Source organism: Nyctereutes procyonoides, unplaced genomic scaffold (assembly GCF_905146905.1).
Source record: "Nyctereutes procyonoides isolate TBG_1078 unplaced genomic scaffold, NYPRO_anot_genome, whole genome shotgun sequence".
Taxonomy (NCBI): domain Eukaryota; kingdom Metazoa; phylum Chordata; class Mammalia; order Carnivora; family Canidae; genus Nyctereutes; species Nyctereutes procyonoides.
The window spans coordinates 30,882,875-30,908,648 of NW_026575122.1; the positions used below are offsets into that span (position 1 = coordinate 30,882,875).

General features: G+C 36.1%; 1 protein-coding gene across 1 annotated transcript in view; it reads left to right on the forward strand.

Annotated features, from left to right (window-relative positions):
• The window catches only part of EEA1 (early endosome antigen 1), a 115,392-nt gene that overhangs the window by 17,970 nt on the left and 71,648 nt on the right, over positions 1 to 25,774 (forward strand). Inside the window, exons 2-9 of the mRNA XM_055336671.1 lie at positions 6,596 to 6,688; positions 18,017 to 18,141; positions 18,708 to 18,762; positions 18,849 to 18,914; positions 22,531 to 22,570; positions 23,450 to 23,563; positions 24,205 to 24,326; positions 25,147 to 25,302. Coding sequence (XP_055192646.1) covers positions 6,596 to 6,688; positions 18,017 to 18,141; positions 18,708 to 18,762; positions 18,849 to 18,914; positions 22,531 to 22,570; positions 23,450 to 23,563; positions 24,205 to 24,326; positions 25,147 to 25,302 — 771 coding nt within the window. The remainder of the gene's footprint in view (positions 1 to 6,595; positions 6,689 to 18,016; positions 18,142 to 18,707; positions 18,763 to 18,848; positions 18,915 to 22,530; positions 22,571 to 23,449; positions 23,564 to 24,204; positions 24,327 to 25,146; positions 25,303 to 25,774) is intronic.

Consider the following 25,774-nt stretch of genomic DNA (forward strand, 5'->3'; position numbering starts at 1 on the left):
TTTTTGTCTAATACTGAGTATCTTGATTCTTAACATTGTTATTTTTTCCTAAAAAATACATAAGTAGCTTTAATATAACAGTACTGATATTACCATTAATAAGATTATTGAATGTTACTGTGTTTTTTTTGTTGTTGTTGTTACTGTGTTTTAAAAGCATTTATTTTTGTCCTTGTATTATATCTAAGTCTATGTAGTTCTTAAATCATTTGAAATAATTATTTTCTATGTGGTTGGTTTTACCACCAACTTGAGATTCAGTTAGGTTTTCAAAAAGTTCTTAAATTTTGAAAATTGAAATGACTTTTCCTTCAAGGAATGAACTTTTTTTTCAAATATTGCAAGTAGCATTGATTTATTTTTTCTCAGAACTCTGCTTGCATTCAGAGCTCTTCCATTTAGCATTTAATTTTTTTAAGTTGTTTCCTACTTCTTTTTGTTTACATTAGTTTGGTTTCTCTGGCCAGGTTTTAGTCTACCCCAAGGCATGGTCCTTGTTTCTCTTATGCTCTCCTTATACCCAGTGTCCTCCTTTTGACATCCAGAGCCTTACAGAATGCTAGATATTCCAAGGGAGATGAACAAATGTGTTACATACTTTTTGGTTACTATAAAAGATTTCTAAATTTAGGTAATACTTTTCTATAGAAACATAATTTGGATGATACTCATCTATTTAAATTTTTAGCACAAATTATTCTTTTTTTTTAAGATTTTATTTCTTTATTTGACAGAGGGAACAAGAGAGAACAAGCAGGGGGAACAGGAGAAGAGGGAGAAACAGGCTTCCCGCTGAGCAGGGAGCCCCATGTGAGGCTCAGTTTCAGAACCCTGAGATCATGACCTGAGCCAAAGACACTTAATCAGCTGAGCCACCCAGGCACCCCTAGCACAAATTATACTTATCCTCTTGTTTTCACAAAGTAAAACTTTTATAAGTAGAAAAGTTAGAATGCTTTAGATTATTTGTTCAGGGTCATCATTACTGTAATTGGACTTCTCATTGAAGTAATGGGATTTTAGTGACTTAACAGAACAAGAAGTTATTAGACAATTTAGCAACAGTCAGGGAGAATGTGTTTAAAATATGGGTATGAAAAGCATCGATAGTTTCTCTCTTGTTTTTCCTTTTACTCCCCATTGTCTTGGACTTTCTTAGATCTGTTGACAAGGACTATTTTAGGCAAATATAAGAAAGGGTATTTTTGGTGAGGATAATAGGATTATGTAGATGTATCTCTGAATTGCTTACTTCACAGGGAAGGTAAATCTCAAATGAAAAGCCACCTGTAATCTGGAAAAAGAAAAGATACAGAAATGTGGGAAAAATGTAATCCTTGGGAGATACAGCTTTAGTTTCCAGTGCTTTTAAGAATGGGGTCACTAATTTTAAAAGCCATTGTGGCGTGAAGCTGTTGAAATGTTGATGGGTCAAAAATGAATTTCTGGTGTTATACAATTCTTTATATTAAGTATGTAATATAAAGGGTCTTTGACTTATTCAACATTGAGCTACTTTTTTTTTTTTTTGCCAGGTGCATGAGTATCATTAAATCCAGATAGCTGGCTTTTATTTATTTATAAATTCATGTCTAAAGCATGCTGTTTTGGGAAAGAATTTTGCTTTGTTTTTTAGAGGAGAGTAGCTAACAGAATAGTTAAAACGTGAGAATTTTATGGATTTTAACTGAAAACAATAAAGCCACACTTTGGATAAGCTTAGAAAGTTTAAGAAGTTTGGGAAAATATGACAGGAATGTAGATCATCCATTTTGGAGAGGTCCACTTATTTTTTTTACTATTTTTAATATTAAGAAAAATTTCAGTGTACAAATAATTTAACTGTGGATCTAAAATTCTAAAAAAAAAAGAAAAATGAGCAAAACCCGAGCCTGAAAAACTAAAAACCAAAATATCCATAACTGTGTCTTGCTACAGAAATCATTATTTGTATTTTGGGATATATATATCCTTTGAATTTCTTATAAATAGTTTTTTATACATAATTGTATTTTTAAAATTTTATTCTATTTTATTTATTTTTTATTTTTTTTTTATTTTTTATTTTTTTAATTTTATAAATTAATTTTTATTGGTGTTCAATTTACCAACATACAGAATAACACCCAGTGCTCATCCCGTCAAGTGTACCCCTCAGTGCCCGTCACCCATTCACCCCCACCCCCCACCCTCCTACCCCTCCACCACCCCTAGTTCATTTCCCAGAGTTAGAAGTCTTTATGTTCTGTCTCCCTTTCTGATATTTCTCACACATTTCTTCTCCCTTCCCTTATATTCCCTTTCACTATTATTCATATTCCCCAAATGAATGAGAACATACACTGTTTGTCCTTCTCCGGTTACTGTGGCCAAGTTCAAAAAGGGTGTTGCCTGAGTTCTCCTCTGGGATTTTGATGGAATCTTGTCTCTCATTTAGATCTTTCATCTATTTTGAGTTTATCTTTGTGTATGGTGCAAGAGAGTGGTCCAGTTTCATTCTTCAGCATGTGGATGTCCAATTTTCCCAGCACCATTTATTGAAGAGAGTGTCTTTCTTCCAGTGGATCGTCTTTCCTCCTTTATCGTATATTAGTTGACCATAAAGTTCAGGGTCCACTTCTGGGTTCTCTGTTCTGTTCCATTGATCTATATGTCTGTTTTTGTGCCAGTACCACACTGTCTTGATGAACACAGCTTTGTAGTACAACCTGAAATCTGGCATTGTGATGCCCCCAGATATGGTTTTCTTTTTTAAAATTCCCCTGGCTGTTTGGGGTCTTTTCTGATTCCACACAAATCTTAAAATAATTTGTTCTAAGTCTCTGAAGAAAGTCCATGGTATTTTGATAGGGATTGCATTATACGTGTAAATTGCCCTGGGTAACATTGACATTTTCACAATATTAATTCTGCCAATCCATGAGCATGGAATATTTTTCCATCTCTTTGTGTCTTCCTCAATTTCTTTCAGAAGTGTTCTATAGTTTTTAGGGTATATTTTGAGAACCATTTGAATGGTAAATGGTTCTCCAACCTTTTATTTTCAGGTTGTAGGTGTCCTTCTGTCTAAAATGAGTCTCTTGTAGACAGCAAATAGATGGGTCCTGCTTTTTTATCCAGTCTGAAACCCTGCGCCTTTTGATGGGGTCATTAAGCCCATTCACGTTCAGAGTTACTATTGACAGATATGAGTTTAGTGTCATCATGATATCTATTTAGTCCTTGTTTTTGTGGATTGTTCCACTGAACTTCTTCTTAAAGGGGAGTTTTAAGAGTCCCCCTTAAAATTTCTTGCAGAGCTGGTTTGGAGGTCACATATTCTTTCAGTTCCTGCCTGTCTTGGAAGCTCTTTATCTCTCCTTCCATTTTGAATGAGAGCCTTGCTGGATAAAGTATTCTTGGTTGCATGTTCTTCTCATTTAGGACCCTGAATATATCCTGCCAGCCCTTTCTGGCCTGCCACGTCTCTGTGGAGAGGTCTGCTGTTACCCTAATATTCCTCCCCATGAAAGTCAGGGACTTCTTGTCTCTTGCTGCTTTAAGGATCTTCTCTTTATCTTTGGAATTTGCAAGCTTCACTATTAAATGTCGAGGTGTTGAACGGTTTTTATTGATTTTAGGGGGGGATCTCTCTATTTCCTGGATCTGAATGCCTGTTTCCCTTCCCAGATTGGGAAAGTTTTCAGCTAGGATTTGTTCAAATACATATTCTGGCCCTCTGGCCCTTTCGGCGCCCTCGGGAACCCCAATTAAACGTAGGTTTTTCTTCCTTAGACTGTCATTTATTTGCCTTAATCTGTCTTCATGGTCCCTTAATTGATTGTCTCTTTTTTCCTCAGTTTCCCTCTTTGCCATTAACTTGTCTTCTATGTCACTCACTCGTTCTTCCACCTCGTTAACCCTCGTCGTTAGGACTTCTAGTTTGGATTGCATCTCATTCAATTGATTTTTAATTTCTGCCTGATTGGATCTAAATTCTGCAGTCATGAAGTCTCGTGAGTCCTTAATGCTTTTTTCTAGAGCCACCAGTAGCTGTAGAATAGTGCTTCTGAATTGGCTTTCTGACATTGAAGTGTAATCCAGATTTTGTAACTCTGTGGGAGAGAGGGCTGTTTCTGATTCTTTCTTTTGAGGTGAGGTTTTCCTTCTAGTCATTTTGCTCAGTGCAGAGTGGCCAAAAACAAGTTGTATTGGAACACGGGGGAGTATCACTGGTCCGTCCAGCTGGTCTTCTGGGGGAGGGGCCTGCTGTGCTGATTCTCAGGTGTTAGCACTTGGGGGAGCTGCTCTGCCCCTGCCTGCTGCAGGGCTCAGCGGGGGTTGTTTACCCCGTGGGCCCAGGAGGAACAGCAGCAGTTGCTATGGCAACTCTGGAAGCCTGGATTCAGCCTCCGCAGGAACTACGGGGCTCGGGGCTCTCGGTTCTCTGTCCGCAGGGCCTGGAGGCTCCGGGGCGGGGCCGCTGATCTGCTCAGCTCGGGGCAGGAGCGTCCTTGCTGTCCTGGGCCCTCCCGGCCTCTGCCTGTCCCGGGGGAGGCCGGATCCTGGGCTGTGTCCCGGCGCCCTGTGCTCCGGGGCCTGCGCTGGTGGATTCGCGCTCCCGCCCGCAGCCCCTCCCTGGAGCCGCTCCCGAGCCCCTCCGAGCTGCTCCGGTCGGTCCCGCCGTGCGCGCTGCAGCCCTTAGGGAGCTCGGAGCACTCTCCTGCGGCGCAGGTGTCTGTTAGTGTCCCGGGAGCCCGAGGGCATCCCCGCCCTCCTGGGTCCTGCTCCAACTCCCTGCGAGCCCCTTTCCGCCCGCCGGGAAGGTTGGTGCAGCTCCTGCTCCTCCGGGACGGGGCTCTCCTGTCCTGGGGACACTCGCCCCGGCCTCAGCCCGGCTCCTCGCGGGGCCCCTCCCCCTCGGAGGCCTTTTGTTCCTTTATTTCTTTTTCCCCGTCTTCCTACCTTGATAGAAGCGCGGACTCTTCTCACTGTAGCGTTCCAGCTGGTCTCTCTTTACATCTCAGGCCGAATTCGTAGATTTTCAGGATGGTTTGAAGGTTATCTAGGTAATTTGGTGGGGACAGGTGATTTGGGGACCCTGCTCTTCCGCCATCTTGCCCTCCTCTATTTATTTTTTAAAAGATATTATTTATTTATTTATTCATAGAGACAGAGACAGAGACAGAGAGAGAGAGAGAGAGAGAGAGGCGCAGAGACACAGGTGGAGGGAGAAGCAGGCTCCATGCAGGGAGCCTGATGTGGGACTCGATCCCCGGTCTCCGGGATCACACCCTGGGCTGCAGGCAGCGCTAAACCGCTGCACCACTGGGGCTGCCCTGTATTTTTTTTCAAAAAGATTTTATTTCTTTATGAGACATGAGAGACATAATCCATGAGAGACACAGAGAGAGGCAGAGAGGGGCAGAGGGAGAAGCGGCTTCCTGCAGGGAGCCCGATGCGATACTTGATCCCAGGACCCTGGGATCACTCCCTGAGCCAGTCTCAACCGCTGAGCCACCATACGTAATTATAGTGTGTATGTTTTCTCATTTTTCTGTGTAGCTTTTATAATCATTTCAATTAGTGAATTTCAAAGTATCATTGCCTCCTTATTTGGCATCCGTGTCGAATATTTAATAGTGATGAATAGGATGTTTGTGTGTTGAGACAAGTACAGTGAATTGCTCTCAGTCTTGGGTGCTTGAGGTACATTTCAGTGGAAGTGTCCATAAATCACCAGTATGGTTTAGTGATTATGGGCCAGACTGCTTGAGTTACAATCCTTTCTCTCATTGATTAGCCATGTGATTTTGGGCAAATTACTTAGTTTCCACACCTCAATTCTCTTTTGTGTGAAGTGAGAATGATGAAAGTATGTACCAAAAGTGTTTTTTACTAAGGATTATTAAGTTGGTTGTTGTGTTCCAAATCTTTCTTCTTGCCCAGTACTTTATTAGATTTTTAGTTCCTTTATGGTAACACCTAAGTATTAATGAATAATAACGTTAGAGGATAAGTGTTGCAGGCGAAAAAGAAAAAAGAACTTTAATCCTCCAAACTGTGTATTTTTGATAATGGAATATCAAGTATTGAAGACAAATTGGTAATGATTGGCATGAATGATCTGTGTTGGTCTTTTGAGCAACTCTCATGTTATAGTTTAGTTGGTGTAATAGACAACAATGCAAGAGGAATCAGAAGATCAGCGTTTTAGTTTTTTCTAATTTTTGTTAACAGTACAGTCTTGAGAAGTCTTTGGGCTACTTTGAATCTCTTTTCTCATGTATAGAGGTGACATATGTCCTGCGTCTCTCAGAGATGGCACTATGATTAAAATGTTCTGTGAAAGTGAGTTGAAGACTATAGGCAATACATATAAAAATAAGCTTTTTATTAATTTAAAAAGACTAAAAATGAGAGAATGCATGCAGAGATCTTGATGCAGTATTAGGCATAGTCTTCAATAAAGGATAACTGCTAGTACAGTTTGTTATTATATTGAGAGGACATCTACTTTTATGTGTGAGGCTAGCCCTGATTATTGTTTAGGTTATTAAATAGTTTGTGAGTATATTATTAATATCTACTTTGATTTTTTTTTTCTGTGTTTCAGACTCCTGGGAGAGTTGGCTCTCAAGGTTCTGATTTAGATTCATCAGCAGCTCCTATAAACACAGTAGATGTCAATAATGAAAGCTCTTCAGAGGTATGGAAATAATTTGGCAAAACAATTTAGTATTATTTAAGGGAAAGTGAACAGATATTTGGAGTAATGGTCAGTAATTGTATTGTAGGAAACATTCTCATCCTTCTTAACAAACTGGAATGTGACTTTTGAATCACTTGTAGAAAAATTCTGGTATTTAGTTGTAAGAACTGAGAAAGTGTATATTAAGACTGAAAATTAAATTGTGAAATTATCTTCAATGTTAATGTCATCTCAACTTAAGATTTTAAAATCTGTTTATAAAAATTACCAGGTGATAGTGTTTGCACTGTCGTGACTACTGAGCTAAAATGAAAAATGAGATTATCTATAAAGTTTATACATTATTTGCTGTCTTCATTTATGATTTTGTAAGAGCTTTTATCTATCAAAGTTTATTAAAAATTAATGAGGAAAGTAAATAAATCTAAGAAAGAACTCAAATTTTTGGAGAAGTCAGCCTTAGTAGTAAAGCCTTGCTTTATTATTATTATTATTTTTAACAAATGAGATTTGCTCATTATAGAAAAAGTAGAAAAGGAAAAAGAAGAGCATAAAAGCCACCACTAATATTGTCCCTAAGATATTGATGTACTCACATTCTACTCTGACAATTTCTGTCAGTTGCCCCTTTCTGGGCCCAGTTGTACTGTCAACCCAGTCCCCTTTCCTGTGTTCCCCCTTCTGTACCTCTTGGTTGGTGAGTCTGTCTTCTGTCTTTCTGAGTTTGTCTCTCTATCCATTCATCTCCCTGTTTTGTCTCTTTCTGGCCATCTGATTTCATATATATGGATATTAACCATGATGAGATCTAAGAAGACCCTGAGAGTTAAGAGAAAAGTATCAGTTGAACTTTATTAAGAGAAAACTTAATTGTTAACCTCAGTCAGGCCAAAACAAAACAAAAAAATCTCCAGTGGGTAGTGAGCAGCGCCTGGTAATCCTGCTGTATTTACTTATTAGTGTTATTTTCCTACTGTTGGAGATAGTTTTACTTTCTTCTTTATCCTCAAATCTCTCTTGTGTCTTACTCTATCCCACCTTCCCTCAGGCATCTTCTATATTAGGAAATATTAGGTGAACACCAATTGTTTTGTCACCAAAGCTATTTGCATACATCTTTATTCTCTCTTACTTTAATACATGGAAGATAGTTCTCTTTTCCTATCAGATTTCAATCCTTTCTCTTGTGTTCTGGATTCTCTTCTTTTCTACATTCTCATTTTATTTTCTCTTTCCTTCCCTCCTGCCACTTTAGTTTCTACCTATGTCATGAATTTTTCCTATCAGCATACAAATACTGCTGTAGAGAGGTTCATATGCCCAGTGCTAGGGTACATAAGTGTCAAGGTCTCAGGTGATAACTCTATCAGCCTCTCTCTCTCAGGTATGTTTCCCCTTTACCTTAAAGTTGTCATCCCATTTTGAACAATTTTTTAACTTTGTCCCCTTAGCCATCTATATGGAATTTGAAATATGGTCTTCAGGACTAATTTTTTAAATTATTTTTTTTTTACAAAGGCTCCACGTCCATCGTGGAGCCCAGTGCAGGGCTTGAACTCATTACCTTGAGATCAAAAGCTGAGCTGAGATCGAGAGTCAGACACTTAACTGACTGAGCCACCCAGACACTTGGGTCTTCAGGACTTTAAAGAAATATAAATAAAGCAATATTTTGCTTTATTTATGTCATATTTATGTCATATTTTATATTTTGTTATATATTGATATATAATGTTTTCTTAATATGGCTGTTGTAACAAAAGTACTATAGACTGAGTGACTTAAACAACAAACACTTATTTCTCAGAGCTCTGGAGGCTAGAAAGTTCAAGAGAGGCAGAGGGAAGTGGAGAGAGAGAATCTCAAGCAGACTCCCCCCTGAGTGCAGAGTTTGACAGGACCCTGATATCATGACCTGAGCCAAAATCAAGAGTTTGATGCTTGATGGACTGAGCCAGCCAGGCACCCCCAATTTTTCTTTAGTTGTTATCATCAGAATGATAGTTCAGACTATTTAATGTATTGCCAGAAGCAAACATCTTTGTTCACTCTTTATCCCTTTCTAGTCTGACTTCCATCCTTGGTAACCACTGAAACTACCACTGATTTTCCTGGTCCTTTAGCTGGAGAGGGCAGGCTCTTTTTGTAAGTGCTCACTAAAGTGTCTAGGTTGCCAGCTTCCCTAGTACCCAGTCTGGAATATATGAGGCAAAAGAAAACCCAGTGTATTTATTACTATGTCAGTCCTTGGATCCTGAGATGCTTAGCTGGTCCACCTTCTCATCACCTTTCAGAATTCTCTTATGTTTCTTTTGTTTTATATATAATGTCTAGGGATGTTAGGTGTAGCTAGCAGGAGGAAATGGGGCAAGTCAATCTATTCATTTAGTCTACAACTGGAAAACCATTTCATTTATTTATTTATTTATTTTTAATTTTTATTTATTTATGATAGCCACAGAGAGAGAGAGAGAGAGAGAGAGAGAGGAGAGGCAGAGACACAGGCAGAGGGAGAAGCAGGCTCCATGCACCGGGAGCCCGACGTGGGACTCGATCCCGGGTCTCCAGGATCGCGCCCTGGGCCAAAGGCAGGCGCCAAACTGCTGCGCCACCCAGGGATCCCTATTTATTTATTTTTAAAGATTTTATTTATTTACTCATGAGAGACACAGAGGCAGAGACATAGGCAGAGGGAAAAGCAGACTCCCTGCAGGGAGCTTGATGTGGGACTCGAACCCAGAACTCCAGGATCATGCCCTGGGTCTAAGGCAGGGGCTAAACCACTGAGCCACCCAGGCATCCCTGAAGTCTAATCATTTTAAAAGTTGGATCATTTATCTTTTTGTTTTTGAACTATAAAAAAAATTTTTTTAATCTATTCTGGGTATAAGTTCTTTATCAATATTTTGATTGCCTCCTATTTATCCTTATTGGTTAAGGCTGTTGTAGGCTTATAGGGATGGCTGAACATACAATTAGCCTGACACTGGACAGGTTGAAGTCAACAGCAGTTTGCTAGTCACATATACTTATGGCCCAGGAGAACACTGTATGCCTTGAAGAGCCATATGAGGACTGAACTTGGGAACAAAATGAACAACCATGGGCTGTGAGAGGCAGGGTTTATGTTATTATCAAGAGGATGGGGTGCCTCTTGGTTCCTGCAGGAGATTGTCATTGGCTTGTTTGAATTATTCTATGGGCTGGCAGGGAACTGAAACCTGCTACTTAGGGATAAGCAGGCTCTGTGAAGAGGAGGTTTTTTTTTTTTTAAGATTTTATTTTTTAAGTAATCTCTACATCTAATGTGGGGTTCGAACTCACAACCCAGAGATCAAGAGTCATGCACTTTACAGACTAAACCTCCAAGAGGAGGGTATTTGACTAGAGGATGTTCTTTGTGGGAGCAGTGTGGGAAGGGCACTTGCAGTTAGGCCATTTGAAGCTCTCCCATCACCACCTGACAAAGCAGGGCATAGTATTGGGCCATAATTTTGGACTTTACACCATAATCAGATATATGTGATGTGTATATTTTTTCTGTGGCTTTTCATTTTGTTAATGGTGTTTTTCAAAGAGAAGTTTTGAATTTTGGTCAAGTCCAGTTTGTCAGCCTTTCTCTTTGGTTAGTGCTTTTTGGGTCCATCTACAATTTTTTTTTTGCCTACACCCCAGGATTGCAAAGACTTTCTGCTATGCTTGCTTCTGATATTTTTTTAAAAAATCATTTTAGCATATACATTTAAGTCTGATTTATTTTAAAATATTGTGTGTGGTATGAGGTAGTGGTTGAGGTCCCTTTTTTTTTCATATGGATATGGAAACCAGTTTTCTATAAGGTTATTTCAGTACTATTTTTTGAGAATATTACCTTTTCCCATTGATTTAAATTTTCCCTTTTATGAGAAATCAGTTGACCTTATATGAGCGGTTGTATTTCTTTGTGCTCTGTGATCCAGGCATACAGAACTCCTGCTTTTAAGGTATGCCAAGTTTGTTCTTATCTTTGGGCTTCTGTATGCTGATCCCCATACCTTACCTGCCCTTTTGCTTTTTTGTCTGGTTAACATCTGATTATCCTTTAGGTCTCATTACAGATAATTACTTTTTCAGTAAACCGTACTTGACTCACATGTGGAATAGATGCTTCTTTTGTGTGTTTCTGGGAAATTGTATTTTCTATCCTTTTGGTAAGATTATTATTGTAAGATTCATTTATTTACCAAATATATATTGTTGTCAGACATCATTCCGGATGCTAGAGATATGGCAGTGAGTAAAATAGTCAAAAATTTTTATCCTGGTAGAGGATGTTCTAGTAAGTGGAAATAGGCAAAATCCCCAAAACATACAAAAAATGGACGGAGGGAAACGATTGGTGTTAGTGAGAAAAATAAAGTAGGGAAGGAAGCATAGAAAGTGTTCTGGGTTGTTGCAATTTCAAATAGGATTGTCTGGAAGACTTCTCTGAGAAGGCATAGCCCAGGAAGAACCGAAGAAGTGAGGAAATGAGTCATGTGGTTCCTGGAACCACTGTGTTCTGTTCACGTGGAGCAAGTAGAGAGTCTCCCAGGTGGGAGCCTAGCCTGTCGAAAAAGCAGCAGGGAGGCTGGTGTGGTTGGGGCGCAGTGAGTGAGGAGAGACTGGATCTGTGAGGTAATCAGGCTCACCTCATTCAGGGCCTTAGGGGCCTGCCTCAGAGGCCTTTGTGCAGACTTAGGTTTTTTACTTCTGGTGAGATGGGAAGACCTTGGAGAGTTCCGACTAGGGAAGTGACAAAATTTATTTACATTTTTATAGGATACATTCTTGCTGCTCTGTGGAAAGTAAACTGTTAGTGGGGTGAGGAGAGAAGCAGAGGGACTGTGGAAAGCGATTGCAGTGATCCATGTACAGGGTACCGTGGCTTGGCTCAGAGTGGTGACAGTGGAGGTCCTGTGGTTCTAAATATATTTTGAAGGCAGTTCTAATAGGGTTTTCTGGTTAGTGGGGTCTAAAATGTAATTATTTTCTTTCATGACTTTTTCAAGAAGCCTGTAAGCTTCCTGAGGATGGGGCTTTGCCTTATTTTAAAATTATGTTCTCAGAACCAAAGAGCATAATGGCTGGAATCACACTCATAATCACACTCAGTACATACTTTTTGAATGAAAGATTGAATGATTGTACATGGAAGCTGAGAGTGAAGAAACCAGTAAATTGAGAGGCAGCATAAAGCCATCATGGCAGAAATAAATGCACTGATGTGTTCTTTTAAGTAATTATTATTCTGTACTTCCAGCACTTTGGACTGTGGCTGCCTGAACATAACCCTTTTTTCAGTAAAAAGAATTCATATTCCTCACTTTCATCCCCTGGCTAATCTCCTTTAAGGGTTGTTAACAAAAGGAATAATGATAATAATGATAGCTAACATTTATTGAATGTTTTCTTTGTATCAGATGCTATGATAAACACGGTGCATGTATTATTTAATTCTCATGAGGACCCCCACCTCCCCCCCGGCAAAGAAATAGGTATTACTATTACCCCATTTCACAGAAGAGGAAATTGAAGGTACTATAAGCTACTAAGAGTGGTGTGAATCCAGGATTCAAGCCCAGGCCTGGTTCTTAACTGCTACCCTGCCTTGCCTCCCACCTTGGGACTTTGTTTATAGTCATTGTCTCCTTTGCTATTATCCTAAGTGACATTAATGACTCAAGGAACATCCTAGCCTCCCAGTTCATAAGTTTTCAATGCTATTGATGTTTATTCTTTTCTAGCTACTCAAGTTCATAACAGTACCTTCCACCTTATTACTGGGCAGAATAGTTGACTTGAGATGTTAAGACCAAATGTTCCCATTCCTTACCACGACTACCTAGCCCCTATAACCTTCTCATATTCTTATTACTTTTTTTGGCCTTGCTGAATATTTCAGGTGTTTAATTCCTGTCTTTTCTTCTAGCCTTTCAGCCCTTCCTGACTTCATTTCTTTCTTTTCTAACCACACATCTAATGACAATATTTATTGAACACTTAAAATGTTGCAAGCACTACACTAAGGATTTTGTGTACTGCACAGTAACTCTAGAGGAATAGGTGCCAACATTAGCTCCATTTTATAGATGAGGAAATTGACATTTAGTAAAGTAAAGTGATTTCCTTAAGGTTGTATCGTCAGCATTGGTTGAATCTCAAATCCACATCTATTTTTGACACAAAAACTCACAGCTTTATAATCTGTTATCCTTCACTATAGTCTTCATTTTATTTACTTTAAACTGTAGATCAGTGTGGCAACCCACATTTTAAAGTAGAGCTATTGTTAGGTATGGAGAATCTGGGAGATTGACTGAAAATGATTTTGTTTTGTTTATAAATTTAGAAGGAAGGGTCCTCTATTGGGAATTATGAGTGTGGACAAAAATGGGACTTAGGCTAGTGGAATATGGTGCAGATTAAAAATTGCTTTCATTTTAAGAACTTTTTTTTGTTGTTGTTGAGAACATTATCTCATATAGAGCTGTTTGTTGTAACTGCCAATCATTTCTTGATCTAAAATAAAGGCTAACTTGCCAATATTGGCTCTCAGATAAATAAGGACAAAGTGTCCTAAACAAAAAGAGTAATTAATATTCCAACTAAAGCAACTGATAACTATAATAAAATTGAACCAATGGGAATTTCCAGCAAAATAATGGAAACTAGTTTTAGTTGTCCTATTTTGGATAGATCTTTCACTTTTTCTATATAGTTACTATGTGAAAATTTCCCTTACATATACTAAAAAGAGATATATTAATTATTTTCCTATTGTGTCTGTTTTCATTGTCTGTATTTTGATTTATAAATAACTTTTTATGTATATCCTCCTAAAAGTTGTTATTTCACAGGGTTTCATCTGTCCATTATGTATGAAAAGATGTATAACTGCTATTGATTTGTCGGAGCATTACCAGCAAGTGCACACTGAAAATGAAGCAAGAGGACAGGAACTGCTTAATGACTCCAGTGTTACTGTGGGTCCTATGTATTTTGCCTTAGCAGCTTGGTTATGGGTTGCTCAAAATAGCTTTGTTTTTTCTTGCCTTGGTGTGTTACTTAACTTTTTATGCTACAAAGGGAATATGGATTGCTTTAATTATGCATGCTTAAGGAAAGGTTCAATAAGGAAAACAGGCTCTTGGGAAATTGGGTTGCTCTTACTTTTTGCAGCTGTCTTTTTTGTGAATCTGTAAACAAATATAAAAGTTTAAGTTAATATTTTTGCATAAATTTTGCCATGAAATTTGAAATATAGAGTGGATGATATTTGATTTCAACATCTGTATGTTTTATCTTTATTATTTAGTTAATGCTGATGAATGTTTTAAAATGCTTTAGGTTAAAATGCTTTACTCTTACATGGAAAGAAGACTTTGCATATTAATTGCTACTGTCTTTATTTGAGAAAATATATGGCATTAGAATCTGGATCTACCACTCTTTCAATCTTTGTTTTGACGCCCTGGACTTGAGGAAGGTGACAGAATGGCACTACTCATCATTAATGGTGGATTACCCAAATGTTTCTCTGTAGTGTGTGGGACTGGGGTTTATCTAAGGCTGAGGGTGGAAGCCAGTGAGGGGAACTATTGCCCATTTGCAGGCTGGAAAAAAATTTTTAGATGAACTCTTTCCTTTGAAAATTGTTGCAGTATTCTAAAAACAAAAGAAACAGTTTTTTCTCCCCATTCTTTTGCAAATCTTACAAAAGAAGGAAACTTCTTGTACCCAGAAAGAAAAAAAAAAGTTTGTTTCTCTGTCTGGCAATTACATATATAAGAAAAAGATTTTACCAGACATACACTTATTTATCATATTAATAGTGAACTTCTTATGTACCATGTATTTTGGTAGGTAAAGGAGATAAAAAGGTAAGTAAGATATGATATCTATCCCAGGAAATTTCTGTGATAAATATTTGCAAAAAGAATGCTGTGGTGATTCAACTTGAGGGGAACCCCAGAAAAACTTCACTGGGAAACAGTTAAACCAGGACATTTTCTAGGGTTATGGGGAAAATGGGTGCATTATAGGAGGATACCAGTTAAATTAGTTACCTGGTGCAAGCAAGGGGAGAGGCGTAAAAGATTCTTAGCGTTCTCCTTAGCATTTCACCAGTGTCTTCCTTTCAGAACATGTGTGTCAATTTTTCTTCTTTATGGGTTAACCAAAATGAAAAGACACAGCATCACCTACTTAAATGAGAACTTTCTTTTTAATTGAAAGAACACTTGGTATAACAGGGATGCCAGAAGTGTCAAGTCAGGTTCTTAGCTGCAGTGTATCTGAGAAAGGATTAGAGCTAACTGAAAGCTAAGAGTGAGGGGCTTACTGTTTTTAATCTTAAGTACAGTGTGTGTGTGTGTGTGTGTGTGTGTGTGTGTGTGTATGTGTGTGTGTGGAAGTTGGTGAGAAATTTGGAATGATTAAGGGAAATGTAACTGCCAGTTTTTAGTGTTTTCTTGTAGTCTACATTTTTGTGGGAGTTATTGATCTAGTTAACTTTAGTTCCCTTGGAGGTGGTTGAGAAAAAAATAGAGAAGCAGTCTCTTAATATCCAGAATTAGTATTACAAAGTTCATGAACTATAAAGATCATGCACTTTATTCATAAGACATCCCTCAGATATTCATTCTGAGCTTATGTTACTGTCATTTTAAATGAGTGATGTGGTTCTAATAAACTTTTTTCTTTATCCTTCTCATCTATATCAGGTGGGCATTATTAGATATAGCATGTGAATACTTTTAAGAAATGATTGTGGAAAGACAAAACAGGGTGTAGGAAAAAACTATAAAATGTGGATATAGAAGTTAAAGAGGCTAGAATTAATAAAATAGAAGTCACCCATTCAGTGATTAATACTTATGCCTCTGAGACATCAAACAATAGTTTAATATCATCTATTTAAGAAGGTGAGAAAGTATATGTATTTTAGAAAGATTTATTTTTATCAGAAATGTCCCCAAATTAATGTGTTATTTAAGCATGGAAAATTCACTTAGGTGAATCATATGGAATATTCAGTTAGGTGGAATATTTCTATAATAAATATATATTACTGAATTTCTAAAATTTCTCTTTAGGGATGAATCAGTTCTTTCTGGAGTATTAACCTGGTAATATTTAGAAGCTTTAAGAAGGTATGACATACCTTAATGTGACATTAGCTTTCTCCAATTCTTAGGTATCTAGAGCCAAAATCTGGAAGTAGAGATAGTAGTCAAAAAGCCAAACTTGTAAAGATTAAATAGATTTAAAAAGATTAAATAGTATAATTGGTATGTGGATTCTCTGAGGAATATTCTATAATTTGCTTTCTATTACTAGTAGAAGCTGAGATGCAAAAGAGAAATGACAGGCTTAATAGTATAGGGGTTGATGTACTGTTACAGTGAAGGCATGTTAGCTCAACAGTACTGGATAGGAGTTTCTTATAAGAATGACAAGTTAAGCATCACGTGGAGCCATTATAAAACATGATGGTAGATAATAGGTGATTTTGAAGAAAGAGCATAACATCAGTTAGATTAGCACATAGGCTGGGAATATTCATTCATCCAAAAGACAGTGCTGAGCACCAAAGATCTCTGTGGCCTAATGGCATCATTCAAATGTCCAGAGTTACATTGTTAATACTTCCAGCTTTGCTCATTTCAGGAGTTTCATAGGAGATCATTGCATTCGTTTACCTGTTGTGCCTCTGCCTTTCCCTCTGGCTCTGTGACCAGGATACACCTGTTTCCCAAATGCAGTGTGACTATGTTTCAAACCTCCTTCCACACTTTTATTAGAATGCCTTTCTCTTATTTCTGACAAGTAACTGCCATTCAGTCTTTAAAAGTACCTTATTCCAGTGTCCCATAGCCAGTGTATATACATAGATACATTATATATCTGTGTATTTTTTATAAAGCATTAACTCCTGCCACAGGCACAGGTGGAGTTCTCTTTTCCTGTGTTCCCATAGCTCTTTATGGATCCTTGTGTTATGTCATCATCTGCTAATGTTTGTCTGCATGTCAGTATCCCCAGGATGCCGCGAGCCTTGATTCTGCCTCGTAACGTATGTAGATGAGAAATGATGATGTGCTGTTTGTGAGCATCCAATGAAGGAGAAATTTTTATTTATTTTTTAGTTTTTACTTGTTTAGAGCATTTATTATTATGCTTAGGCTGTCCTTGGAAGGTTTTATAATCTGCAAACTGTTAAAGCTCTTCTGTTTTATTTTTGTTGTTGTTGTTGTTTTTGGTGACAAATTCTGCCCTGTTAGGTTCATTCATATTTTATATAGATATGAAGTAGGCTTCACTCCCAATGTGGGGCTTGAACTCATGACCCTGAGATCAAGAGTCACATGTTCTAATGACTGAGCCAGCCGGTCGTTACTTTATTTTATGAAATAAATATTCAATGTAGAAAATAGAGAGTATGTTCAAAAATACTACACTAGCCAACATGGGTAAAAAGCTCTGTTGTGTTGTGTATTATAGTGAATGTAGAAACTTGACAAGCTACAAAGAATAGTGCTGGAGGGAAAAAGCAGTATATATGCAAAGGCCCTGAAACGTGGAATACCATGGTATGTTAGGGAACATAGTTAAGTCGGAGGAGTGGAAATGTTAGTATAGTTGGAGAGAGTGAGAGATTTCCAGGCATCAGAGTGGTTAGGTTATTGAGGGAATACTCATGCAGGACCTTGTATGCCATAGCCGTATAATTCTGAGATTATTTATAAATGTGTACTATTTAATGGGACTATTAACTTTAGGCTTTTACAGTGTTAATCTTAGGTTAGCAAGGAATTTACTGACTATAGTGCTTCTCAATCATTGTAAATATTCTGAGGTAATTCTAAATTATTTACTATATTACTTTCTTCCTCAGTGATCAGAATACTTTATGTTTATTTTTTTGTTCTCATTCCTATGAAGTCGATTGGGGCAGATATTATTTTACTAAGGGGATATCTAGAAAGAAAGAAGATATGATGATAGATCTTTTCAACTAGTCTTCTAGATTAAACTAACGTCTCAAATTAGACTTCGTATTGCCATCGATTCATTCAACTTAAAAGATGGTTGTAAAGGTTTTCTTTTTGTTTTATAAATTTCAACCAGAGCAGACAGTACCTTTACACAATACCAGAATTTGGGCCTAACATCTTAAATTACAATTTATTAATGGCACCATTGGTGTAAGTAGTAACAGTTGACTGTATTTTGTGATACATACATTGCTGTCTTAACAGTATTAAACACCATTTTGTGACCTATTCCTGCCTCTTTTTGTAGGGTTTCATATGTCCCCAGTGTATGAAATCCCTTGGATCTGCTGATGAACTTTTCAAACACTATGAGGTAGTTCATGATGCTGGTAATGACTCAAGTCATGGAGGAGAGGCTCTTGCTCTGAAGCGGTACAGTACAATCGCTTTGAAGTATAATGCTGTTATGAACACATGTGATATGATCTCTTTCCTGTGTTAGGGCCTTGAGTAGTGTGCTCACTGTTCTTTGTCTCATTGACTCTTAGGGTAAGGAGCATAGAATGTGAGAAGGTTTGACAGGACTCAAGGAACAGAAAGAAATCAGTGTTGCCTGAGCTGAGTGAGTGAGGAGTAGTGTTAAGGCAGGAACTATACTGTATAGATTGTATAGTCCCTGTTAATTAGTTTAGATTGGATACTAACTGCAATAGGAAGCTATTGATCCATATTATTGGTAGATTAATGGGGATATTTTGTTTCTGGCTCAGGTACTTGATGATTATATCATTTCTATGATAAAGTGTTTTTCCATTTATAAACTATGAGCTTTTGGAATAGAAGTATTTTTCTAAGGGTTATACATAAAATTCTAAGGCATTTTTTTAAATTGAGAAAACTAGAATATTAATGTACAGTCATTAGCCATGATTTATTAAGAGACCAGGTTGTTAGAGAACATTAGCTATTAATTTCTTTCTTCCTCAATTTATGTTTAGAGATGATATAACACTACTTAGACAAGAGGTCCAAGACCTTCAGGCATCACTTAAGGTAACAATAAAAATGATTATATTTGTTTATTTTCAGTGTTTCAGATAATAAATCTCTTGAAATTAAAAATCTTTTTTTTTCCTTAGGAAGAAAAATGGTACTCAGAAGAATTAAAGAAAGAATTAGAAAAATTTCAAGGGCTCCAGCAGCAAGTAAATGCTTTTAAATACTTGATGTGTGTTTATTAGTTGTTTGTTTATTAGAAGTTGTGTTATTAGTTGTTGAAAATACGCATTTTGTAAGCAGGTGGCCTGATAGAAGTAACTTCTAGTTTACTATATTTAATAGCTTATAGTGTATGTCTTTTGTAATTCTAATGAATGCAAACAAATATTTGGGAAGCTAATATGTAACTTCTTAAAGGTGTTCCATTAAGAATCCTATTACCTGTGAAGTTTTTTTTATACTAGGCTGCATTAATTCTAATTTTCTGACAATATTCCTAAATGGTTAAAAAAATAAAGGTTCCGACAATATTGAAACTCTTCAGAGCATGTGTTATGACAAATTGGAAGTCACTAAATTGTCTAATAGTAGGGAAAGAGTTATTAACTTTTTTGTTTACATTAGTGCAGATTGTTTGAAAATTAGAAGAATGGTTATGTTAACAATTTTAGGGTTCTTTTTTTTTAAACCAATGTTGGGTTTTAAAAAAATAGAATAAAAATACTTATATATGTGTGTGTGTACAGACACAGCTTTTTAATTTTTATTGGTGTTCAATTTACCAACATACAGAATAACACCCAGTGCTCATCCCGTCAAGTGTCCCCCTCCGTGCCCGTCACCCATTCACCCCCACCCCCGCCCTCCTCCCCTTCCACCACCCCTAGTTCATTTCCCAGAGTTAGAAGTCTTTATGTTCTGTGTCCCTTTCTGATATCTCCCACACATTTCTTCTCCCTTCCCTTATATTCCCCTTCACTATTATTCATATTCCCCAAATGAGTGAGAACATACACTGTTTGTCCTTCTCCGATTGACTTACTTCACTCAGCATAATACCCTCCAGTTCCATCCACGTTGAAGCAAATGGTGGGTATTTGTTGTTTCTAATGGCTGAGTAATATTCCATTGTATACATAAACCACATCTTCTTTATCCATTCATCTTTCGATGGGCACCGAGGCTCCTTCCACAGTTTGGCTATTGTGGACATGGCTGCTAGAAACATCGGGGTGCAGGTGCCCCGGCGTTTCATTGCATCTGAATCTTCGGGGTAAATCCCTAACAGTGCAATTGCTGGGTCGTAGGGCAGGTCTATTTTTAACTCTTTGAGGAACCTCCACACAGTTTTCCAGAGTGGCTGTACCAGTTCACATTCCCACCAACAGTGTAAGAGGGTTCCCTTTTCTCCACATCCTCTCCAACATTTGTTGTTTCCTGCCTTGTTAATTTTCCCCATTCTCACTGGTGTGAGGTGGTATCTCATTGTGGTTTTGATTTGTATTTCCCTGATGGCAAGTGATGCAGAGCATTTTCTCATGTGCATGTTGGCCATGTCTATGTCTTCCTCTGTGAGATTTCTCTTCATGTCTTTTGCCCATTTCATGATTGGATTGTTTGTTTCTTTGGTGTTGAGTTTAATAAGTTCTTTATAGATTTTGGAAACTAGCCCTTTATCTGATATGTTATTTGCAAATATCTTCTCCCATTCTGTAGGTTGTCTTTGAGTTTTGTTGACTGTATCCTTTGCTGTGCAAAAGCTTCTTATCTTGATGAAGTCCCAATAGTTCATTTTTGCTTTTGTTTCTTTTGTTTTCGTGGATGTATCTTGCATATAAAAATAATACATGGGAAAACCAAATCATTGGTCTCAAAAGTGGTTTTTTTAGGGTAAGATTCTGTTGGTATATAGTTTATCATATTTTCTAAAGAAAACCTTAACCAATTATGATTTTTATGTTAAAATTATATCTGCTTTCATATAACAACTACTTAAAGAATCATGGAATAATGAATTTTATCAAACATACTTTTCATTTGTAATAATAAAGTAGATACCCTTCAATAATAGTTGTAATATTTTTATAAAATAATTAGTGATCCCTTTGCATATTAGTATATTGTGAATTCAGGCTTTTCACCTTTTTTGTTTTTTTCACCAAAAATTGTCATTTGGACTAAAAAAAAAAAACCCAAATGAGAACAAGGTAACATTCTTATTACTACTCAGCTTCTGTATTTGAAGTGGGAAAGAAGTTTTTAGTAATCTACAATATTTACGTTTCATTTACTCATGTTTTACATAGATGCATTAACAGTTAACATGAAACATATGCTGTATTTATTTTCTGTACCTGAAAACAGAGGAAACTGTTTTCTACATTTGGGATGACTATTTCACATTTAATAAATAAATTCTCTATAATGCAAGTGAAATTGCCTTGGTATAGGAAAGTGATTTTTTGGGGAAAATGTATTTAAAAATTGATGATTCTTATCAACCAATATGTCTGAATCTAATGTGTAGGAAAATAAAAAGGCAGATATGCTATGAAATGCCTTATTAAACTCTTTCAGATATGTATAATTCTTTAGAATATGGAAATAATGACTAATCAGTGTAGTGTTTTATTCCTAATGTGCATAATAAATTAACTTTATGTAATATATTATTTCTGCTTTTTTGTTTTAGTATAGATTTTATTTATTTGACAGAGAGTGTGAGAGAGCACAAGCGGGGGGGGGGGGAGCAGCAGAGAGAGAAATAGAGAGAGAGAGAGCAAGAGTGAAGGGAGGGAGAGAGAGTGAGGGAGAAGCAGACTCCATGCTGAGCGTGGAGCCCGATGCTGGACTCTTATCCCAGGATCCTGTGATCATGACCTGAGCGGAAGGCAGACTCTTAACCAATTGAGCCACTCAGGTGCCCCAATTTCTGCTTTTAAAAAGATGATTTATAATTCTGAATTAAAAATTTGTGCTTTTAATGCCAGGGATAGCTCTATGGCATATTTTAGCTTCTGCAAATTTTATATGTTATAGGATTGAATCTTTTACATTTTTTTAAAGATTTACTTATTTATTTGAGAGAGAGAAAGGGATATATATATTATATATATAATATATATATATATATATATATATATAATATATATATATATATTGATTAGGGGGATTGACCAGGAGGGGCAGAGAGAAAAATCTCACTGAGCGTGAAGGGCTTGCCTTGAGACTTAGTCCTGCGACCCTGAGGTCATGACCTGAGCCGAAACCAATAGTCCATGCTTAACCAGACTGAACCACCCATGCACCCTTATAGGATTATGAATCTTATCTGCTGACTTAAGTATTGGCTTTAGAATCTATGTTTATAATTCATAATAATTTATGTTATTTTTAAGTCTTTATTGGTGTGCCTGGGTAGCTTCAAGTTGGTTAAGCATTCAACTCTTGACCTCAGCTCAGGTCTTGATCTAAGGGTCATGAGTTCAAGCCCAGTGTGGAGCCCACATTAAAAAAACAAAAAACAAAACAAAAAAAAAACTTTACTGAATTTATGGAATTTAAGATGCTATCTATTTCAAGACCCATAATAAAATATATATTAATATAAAATTCTTAGAAGCAGTAACTGCAGTTAGATTGTTATGCCAGTCTGCCTAATCGTAGTTTAGAAATTTGGAAGATTGTAAACTGACCAAAATTTCATTAAAACCTTGTTACTTCCCTGACAGAATGTGGCTTTAGAGATTTTTTCACACTGACAATGGTAACAGTATTATCTTTTCCTTTTAATGTGTTTGTTTATGTTTTGTTTTCATTGAGGAATCTAAACCTGATGGATTGGTGGCTGACTCATCAGCAGGTAACTTAAAACAGATATTTTTTCTTTTTTTTTTTCCTTCTTGCTCATTCTTTTTTACTTTTGACTTTTTTCCTAATGCCTGCTACATGAATTTGTACTGTGGTTATACTTTATGGCTTTAAAAGAGTGAAAATAATAGTCATATTTTAGGTTTAGAGTATTACCTGTGAACTCCATAATTAATCAGTCAACAAAAATCTTAGTGTTTTCTTAGTTCGTTATATTCTGTACTTATAAATAGACTTCTGGAATATTACATCAGTATAGTTTAATGAAAAGTTAAATCTATTTTAAGGAGTGATGTACTCTTTTTCTCTTGAAATAAAATGATGAAACTAGCATCTTTGTAATTGACTTCAACTGAAGCAATGCTCAATGAATAATTAAAATTATATTTTGAGGTTAGCTGTTCTATTTACTTTCTCTCTGAAATCTTTTTATGAGAATGAAGTATTAGGAGTTGACTGCATATTTTAGTGATTTTATTTAAGACCTTGATTTTAAACAATTTCTTACTTCATTCTCATTAAAATAAATTTTATTTAGAGAGGCAGAATATCTTTCTGGTCAGTTGATGGTTATAAGAAAATAATATGTGAAGTCAAAATAAGCTTGACACAAATATTTATGGATTATTTGGGCATTATGCTAAATATTTAACTTGTTTTATATGTTTATAAATTATGACTTGTGATTTAAATGAATTAGATATGCTTAATTCTTAAAATGTTGAGATACTCTTTGTACCTGGATGATTCATGTCTTTTTTTATGTTGATTGTCTTTACTTACTACAATGATTAGGATATAAGTAATAACAATTTAAGAAATGTAATTAGCATTAATTATGTATTTGAATAACAGTGATACTTTTTTGTAGAACTAAGGTCTTTGGAACAACAATTAGAAGAAGCCCAAACAGAAAATTTTAATATTAAGCAAATGAAAGACTTATTTGAACAGAAAGCAGCCCAACTTGCCACTGAAATTGCAGGTAAATTGAATCAGATTTTTTTAGCCAATAAATCAGTCTTGTTACCTTTCTGCGAATGTATATCCTAGAAATAAGGCATTGATTTTAGCGTATTGTATTGTAGTGTGATAAGGCATTTGTTATAGACTGTGGTGGTGATTACTGGAATTTAATAATAGAGTTTCTATATAAATTATTTGTCTTCTCACCTCCTCCTTTCAAAGGACTGATTTTTTTCTGTAAAATTCTTGAAATTTAGAGAAGATGAATTTTTCTTGGGGGAGGTATGCTTAAAGATTAACAAGTAACATTTTGAAGAAGTTACATCATATATAGATTTAACATTTGGTTATGCTAATCAATTACTTTTTTAAAAAAATGCGTGCGTTTAGGTAAAATTACATGATCAAGTATACATTAAAATGCTAATTAGTAACACTGCTGTGTGGAATTTATGTAGACAAAAACATTTGATTAGTTTAAGTTCATCTCATTTAATCAGAAGTAAAAGTTTATTGTATATATTTATGGTTATCTAAGGAATGTGAATTTGAATCAGTGATATGTAGATATGCATTGGGTAATATACAGGAATTTGTAAAATTGTCCTTTCTTAGAGTTAATGTCATGAAACTAATATTTATATAATTATCTGTAATTAGATGTAAAGTCAAAATATGATGAAGAAAGGAGTCTTCGAGAAGCTGCTGAACAAAAAGTGACACATCTGACAGAAGAATTAAACAAAGAAACAACTATAATTCAAGATCTGAAGACTGAATTGGTAATTTAGAAACCATTTATTGGAATGTACTTTTATAATTTTGTAAATTAAAAATGAAAAAAATTTGAAAGTATGGAGGAAATGGAGAAAATAAAAATTCTTATAGTTCTATCTTCTACACATATCCTAATAGGATTTTTTACATAGAGATGGAATCTATGATACAAAATTTATTATCTTAACATTTTTGTTGTTTCTATCTTAATGTTGTCTTTTTGCTAATTTCTGTATCTGCATCTCTGATCCTGACTGATTCCCTGCACTTTGGTTTTATAAATCCATCAATTTTTATTAAGATACTTCTGACTGCATTTGTAGCTTTTATTTTAAATTCAACAAGTGTAGCATCAAGTCATCATATTTTCTCCCCAACCATATTTCTGTCATTGGTATCATATATCTTCAGCATTCTCCCAATGTGTAACAACCTTGAATCTGTCCTTGACTCCTGTCCTTTATTAAGCACTCAATAAATATATGAACAGACTCAACCATATCAACCTGCAGCAAACCCTGTTATGCTTACATCTGCTCCTTTATTACCAGTTTCCTAGGATAGAAAATGAGGTATTTATGCTTCAAAATGTGACATTTATCAAGTGATTGTTATGACCATTGGGTGTAGTTTGTGAAAGAACGACAGCAAATAAGACGCTAAGGAAATTATGAATTTGCTATTTTATACCTTAAGTGGTAATACTATTAAATAGGACATATATTGGGAAGTAGAGAGGCTTGTGGGGGAAAGATATCAGTTGTCAGTGTTTGCAGTGCAATAATTGATATCAAAGATTATTTTCATTTTCAATGTGCTTTACAGCTTCAGAGACCTGGTATAGAAGATGTTGCTGTGCTGAAGAAAGAACTGGTCCAGGTTCAAACGCTAATGGACAACATGACCTTGGAACGTGAGAAAGAATCTGAAAAACTCAAAGATGAGTGCAAAAAGTTACAGGCAGAATTTGCTAACTCAGAGGTAAATAAGTTCAGTATTGTGATTGTTGTTAACTTGAATAGTATATACTGTTGAGTAAAGCCAACATTTGAGATTTTTCTGAGTGATCTATCAAAACAGGATTTGCTTTCATTTGTTCTGATTGATATTTGTATATGGTCAGTCTAGTCTGAGAGACAATATTTAACTTTGCTTTATGAAGTTAGACATTCAAAGAATGTACAAGAGTATTATTTTATTTAATAAATGACGTATATTGTGGAGAGATGATATTTAAAGGTAAATTTGACCCAAGCTAGTCAATAAGTGGTAATTGAGTTTATCTCAGTTTGATATGGGTATGATTTCATTTTTTACACTTGTATTACCAATGTTCAGAAAAAGTATTTAGGAAAAACTTAATTTCTAGTAGACTTGTTTTTCCTTGTTAATTATTGAATTACGTTGTTGAAGGAAATCTTAAAAATCAGCTAGTCTGATACTTTACCCAAGA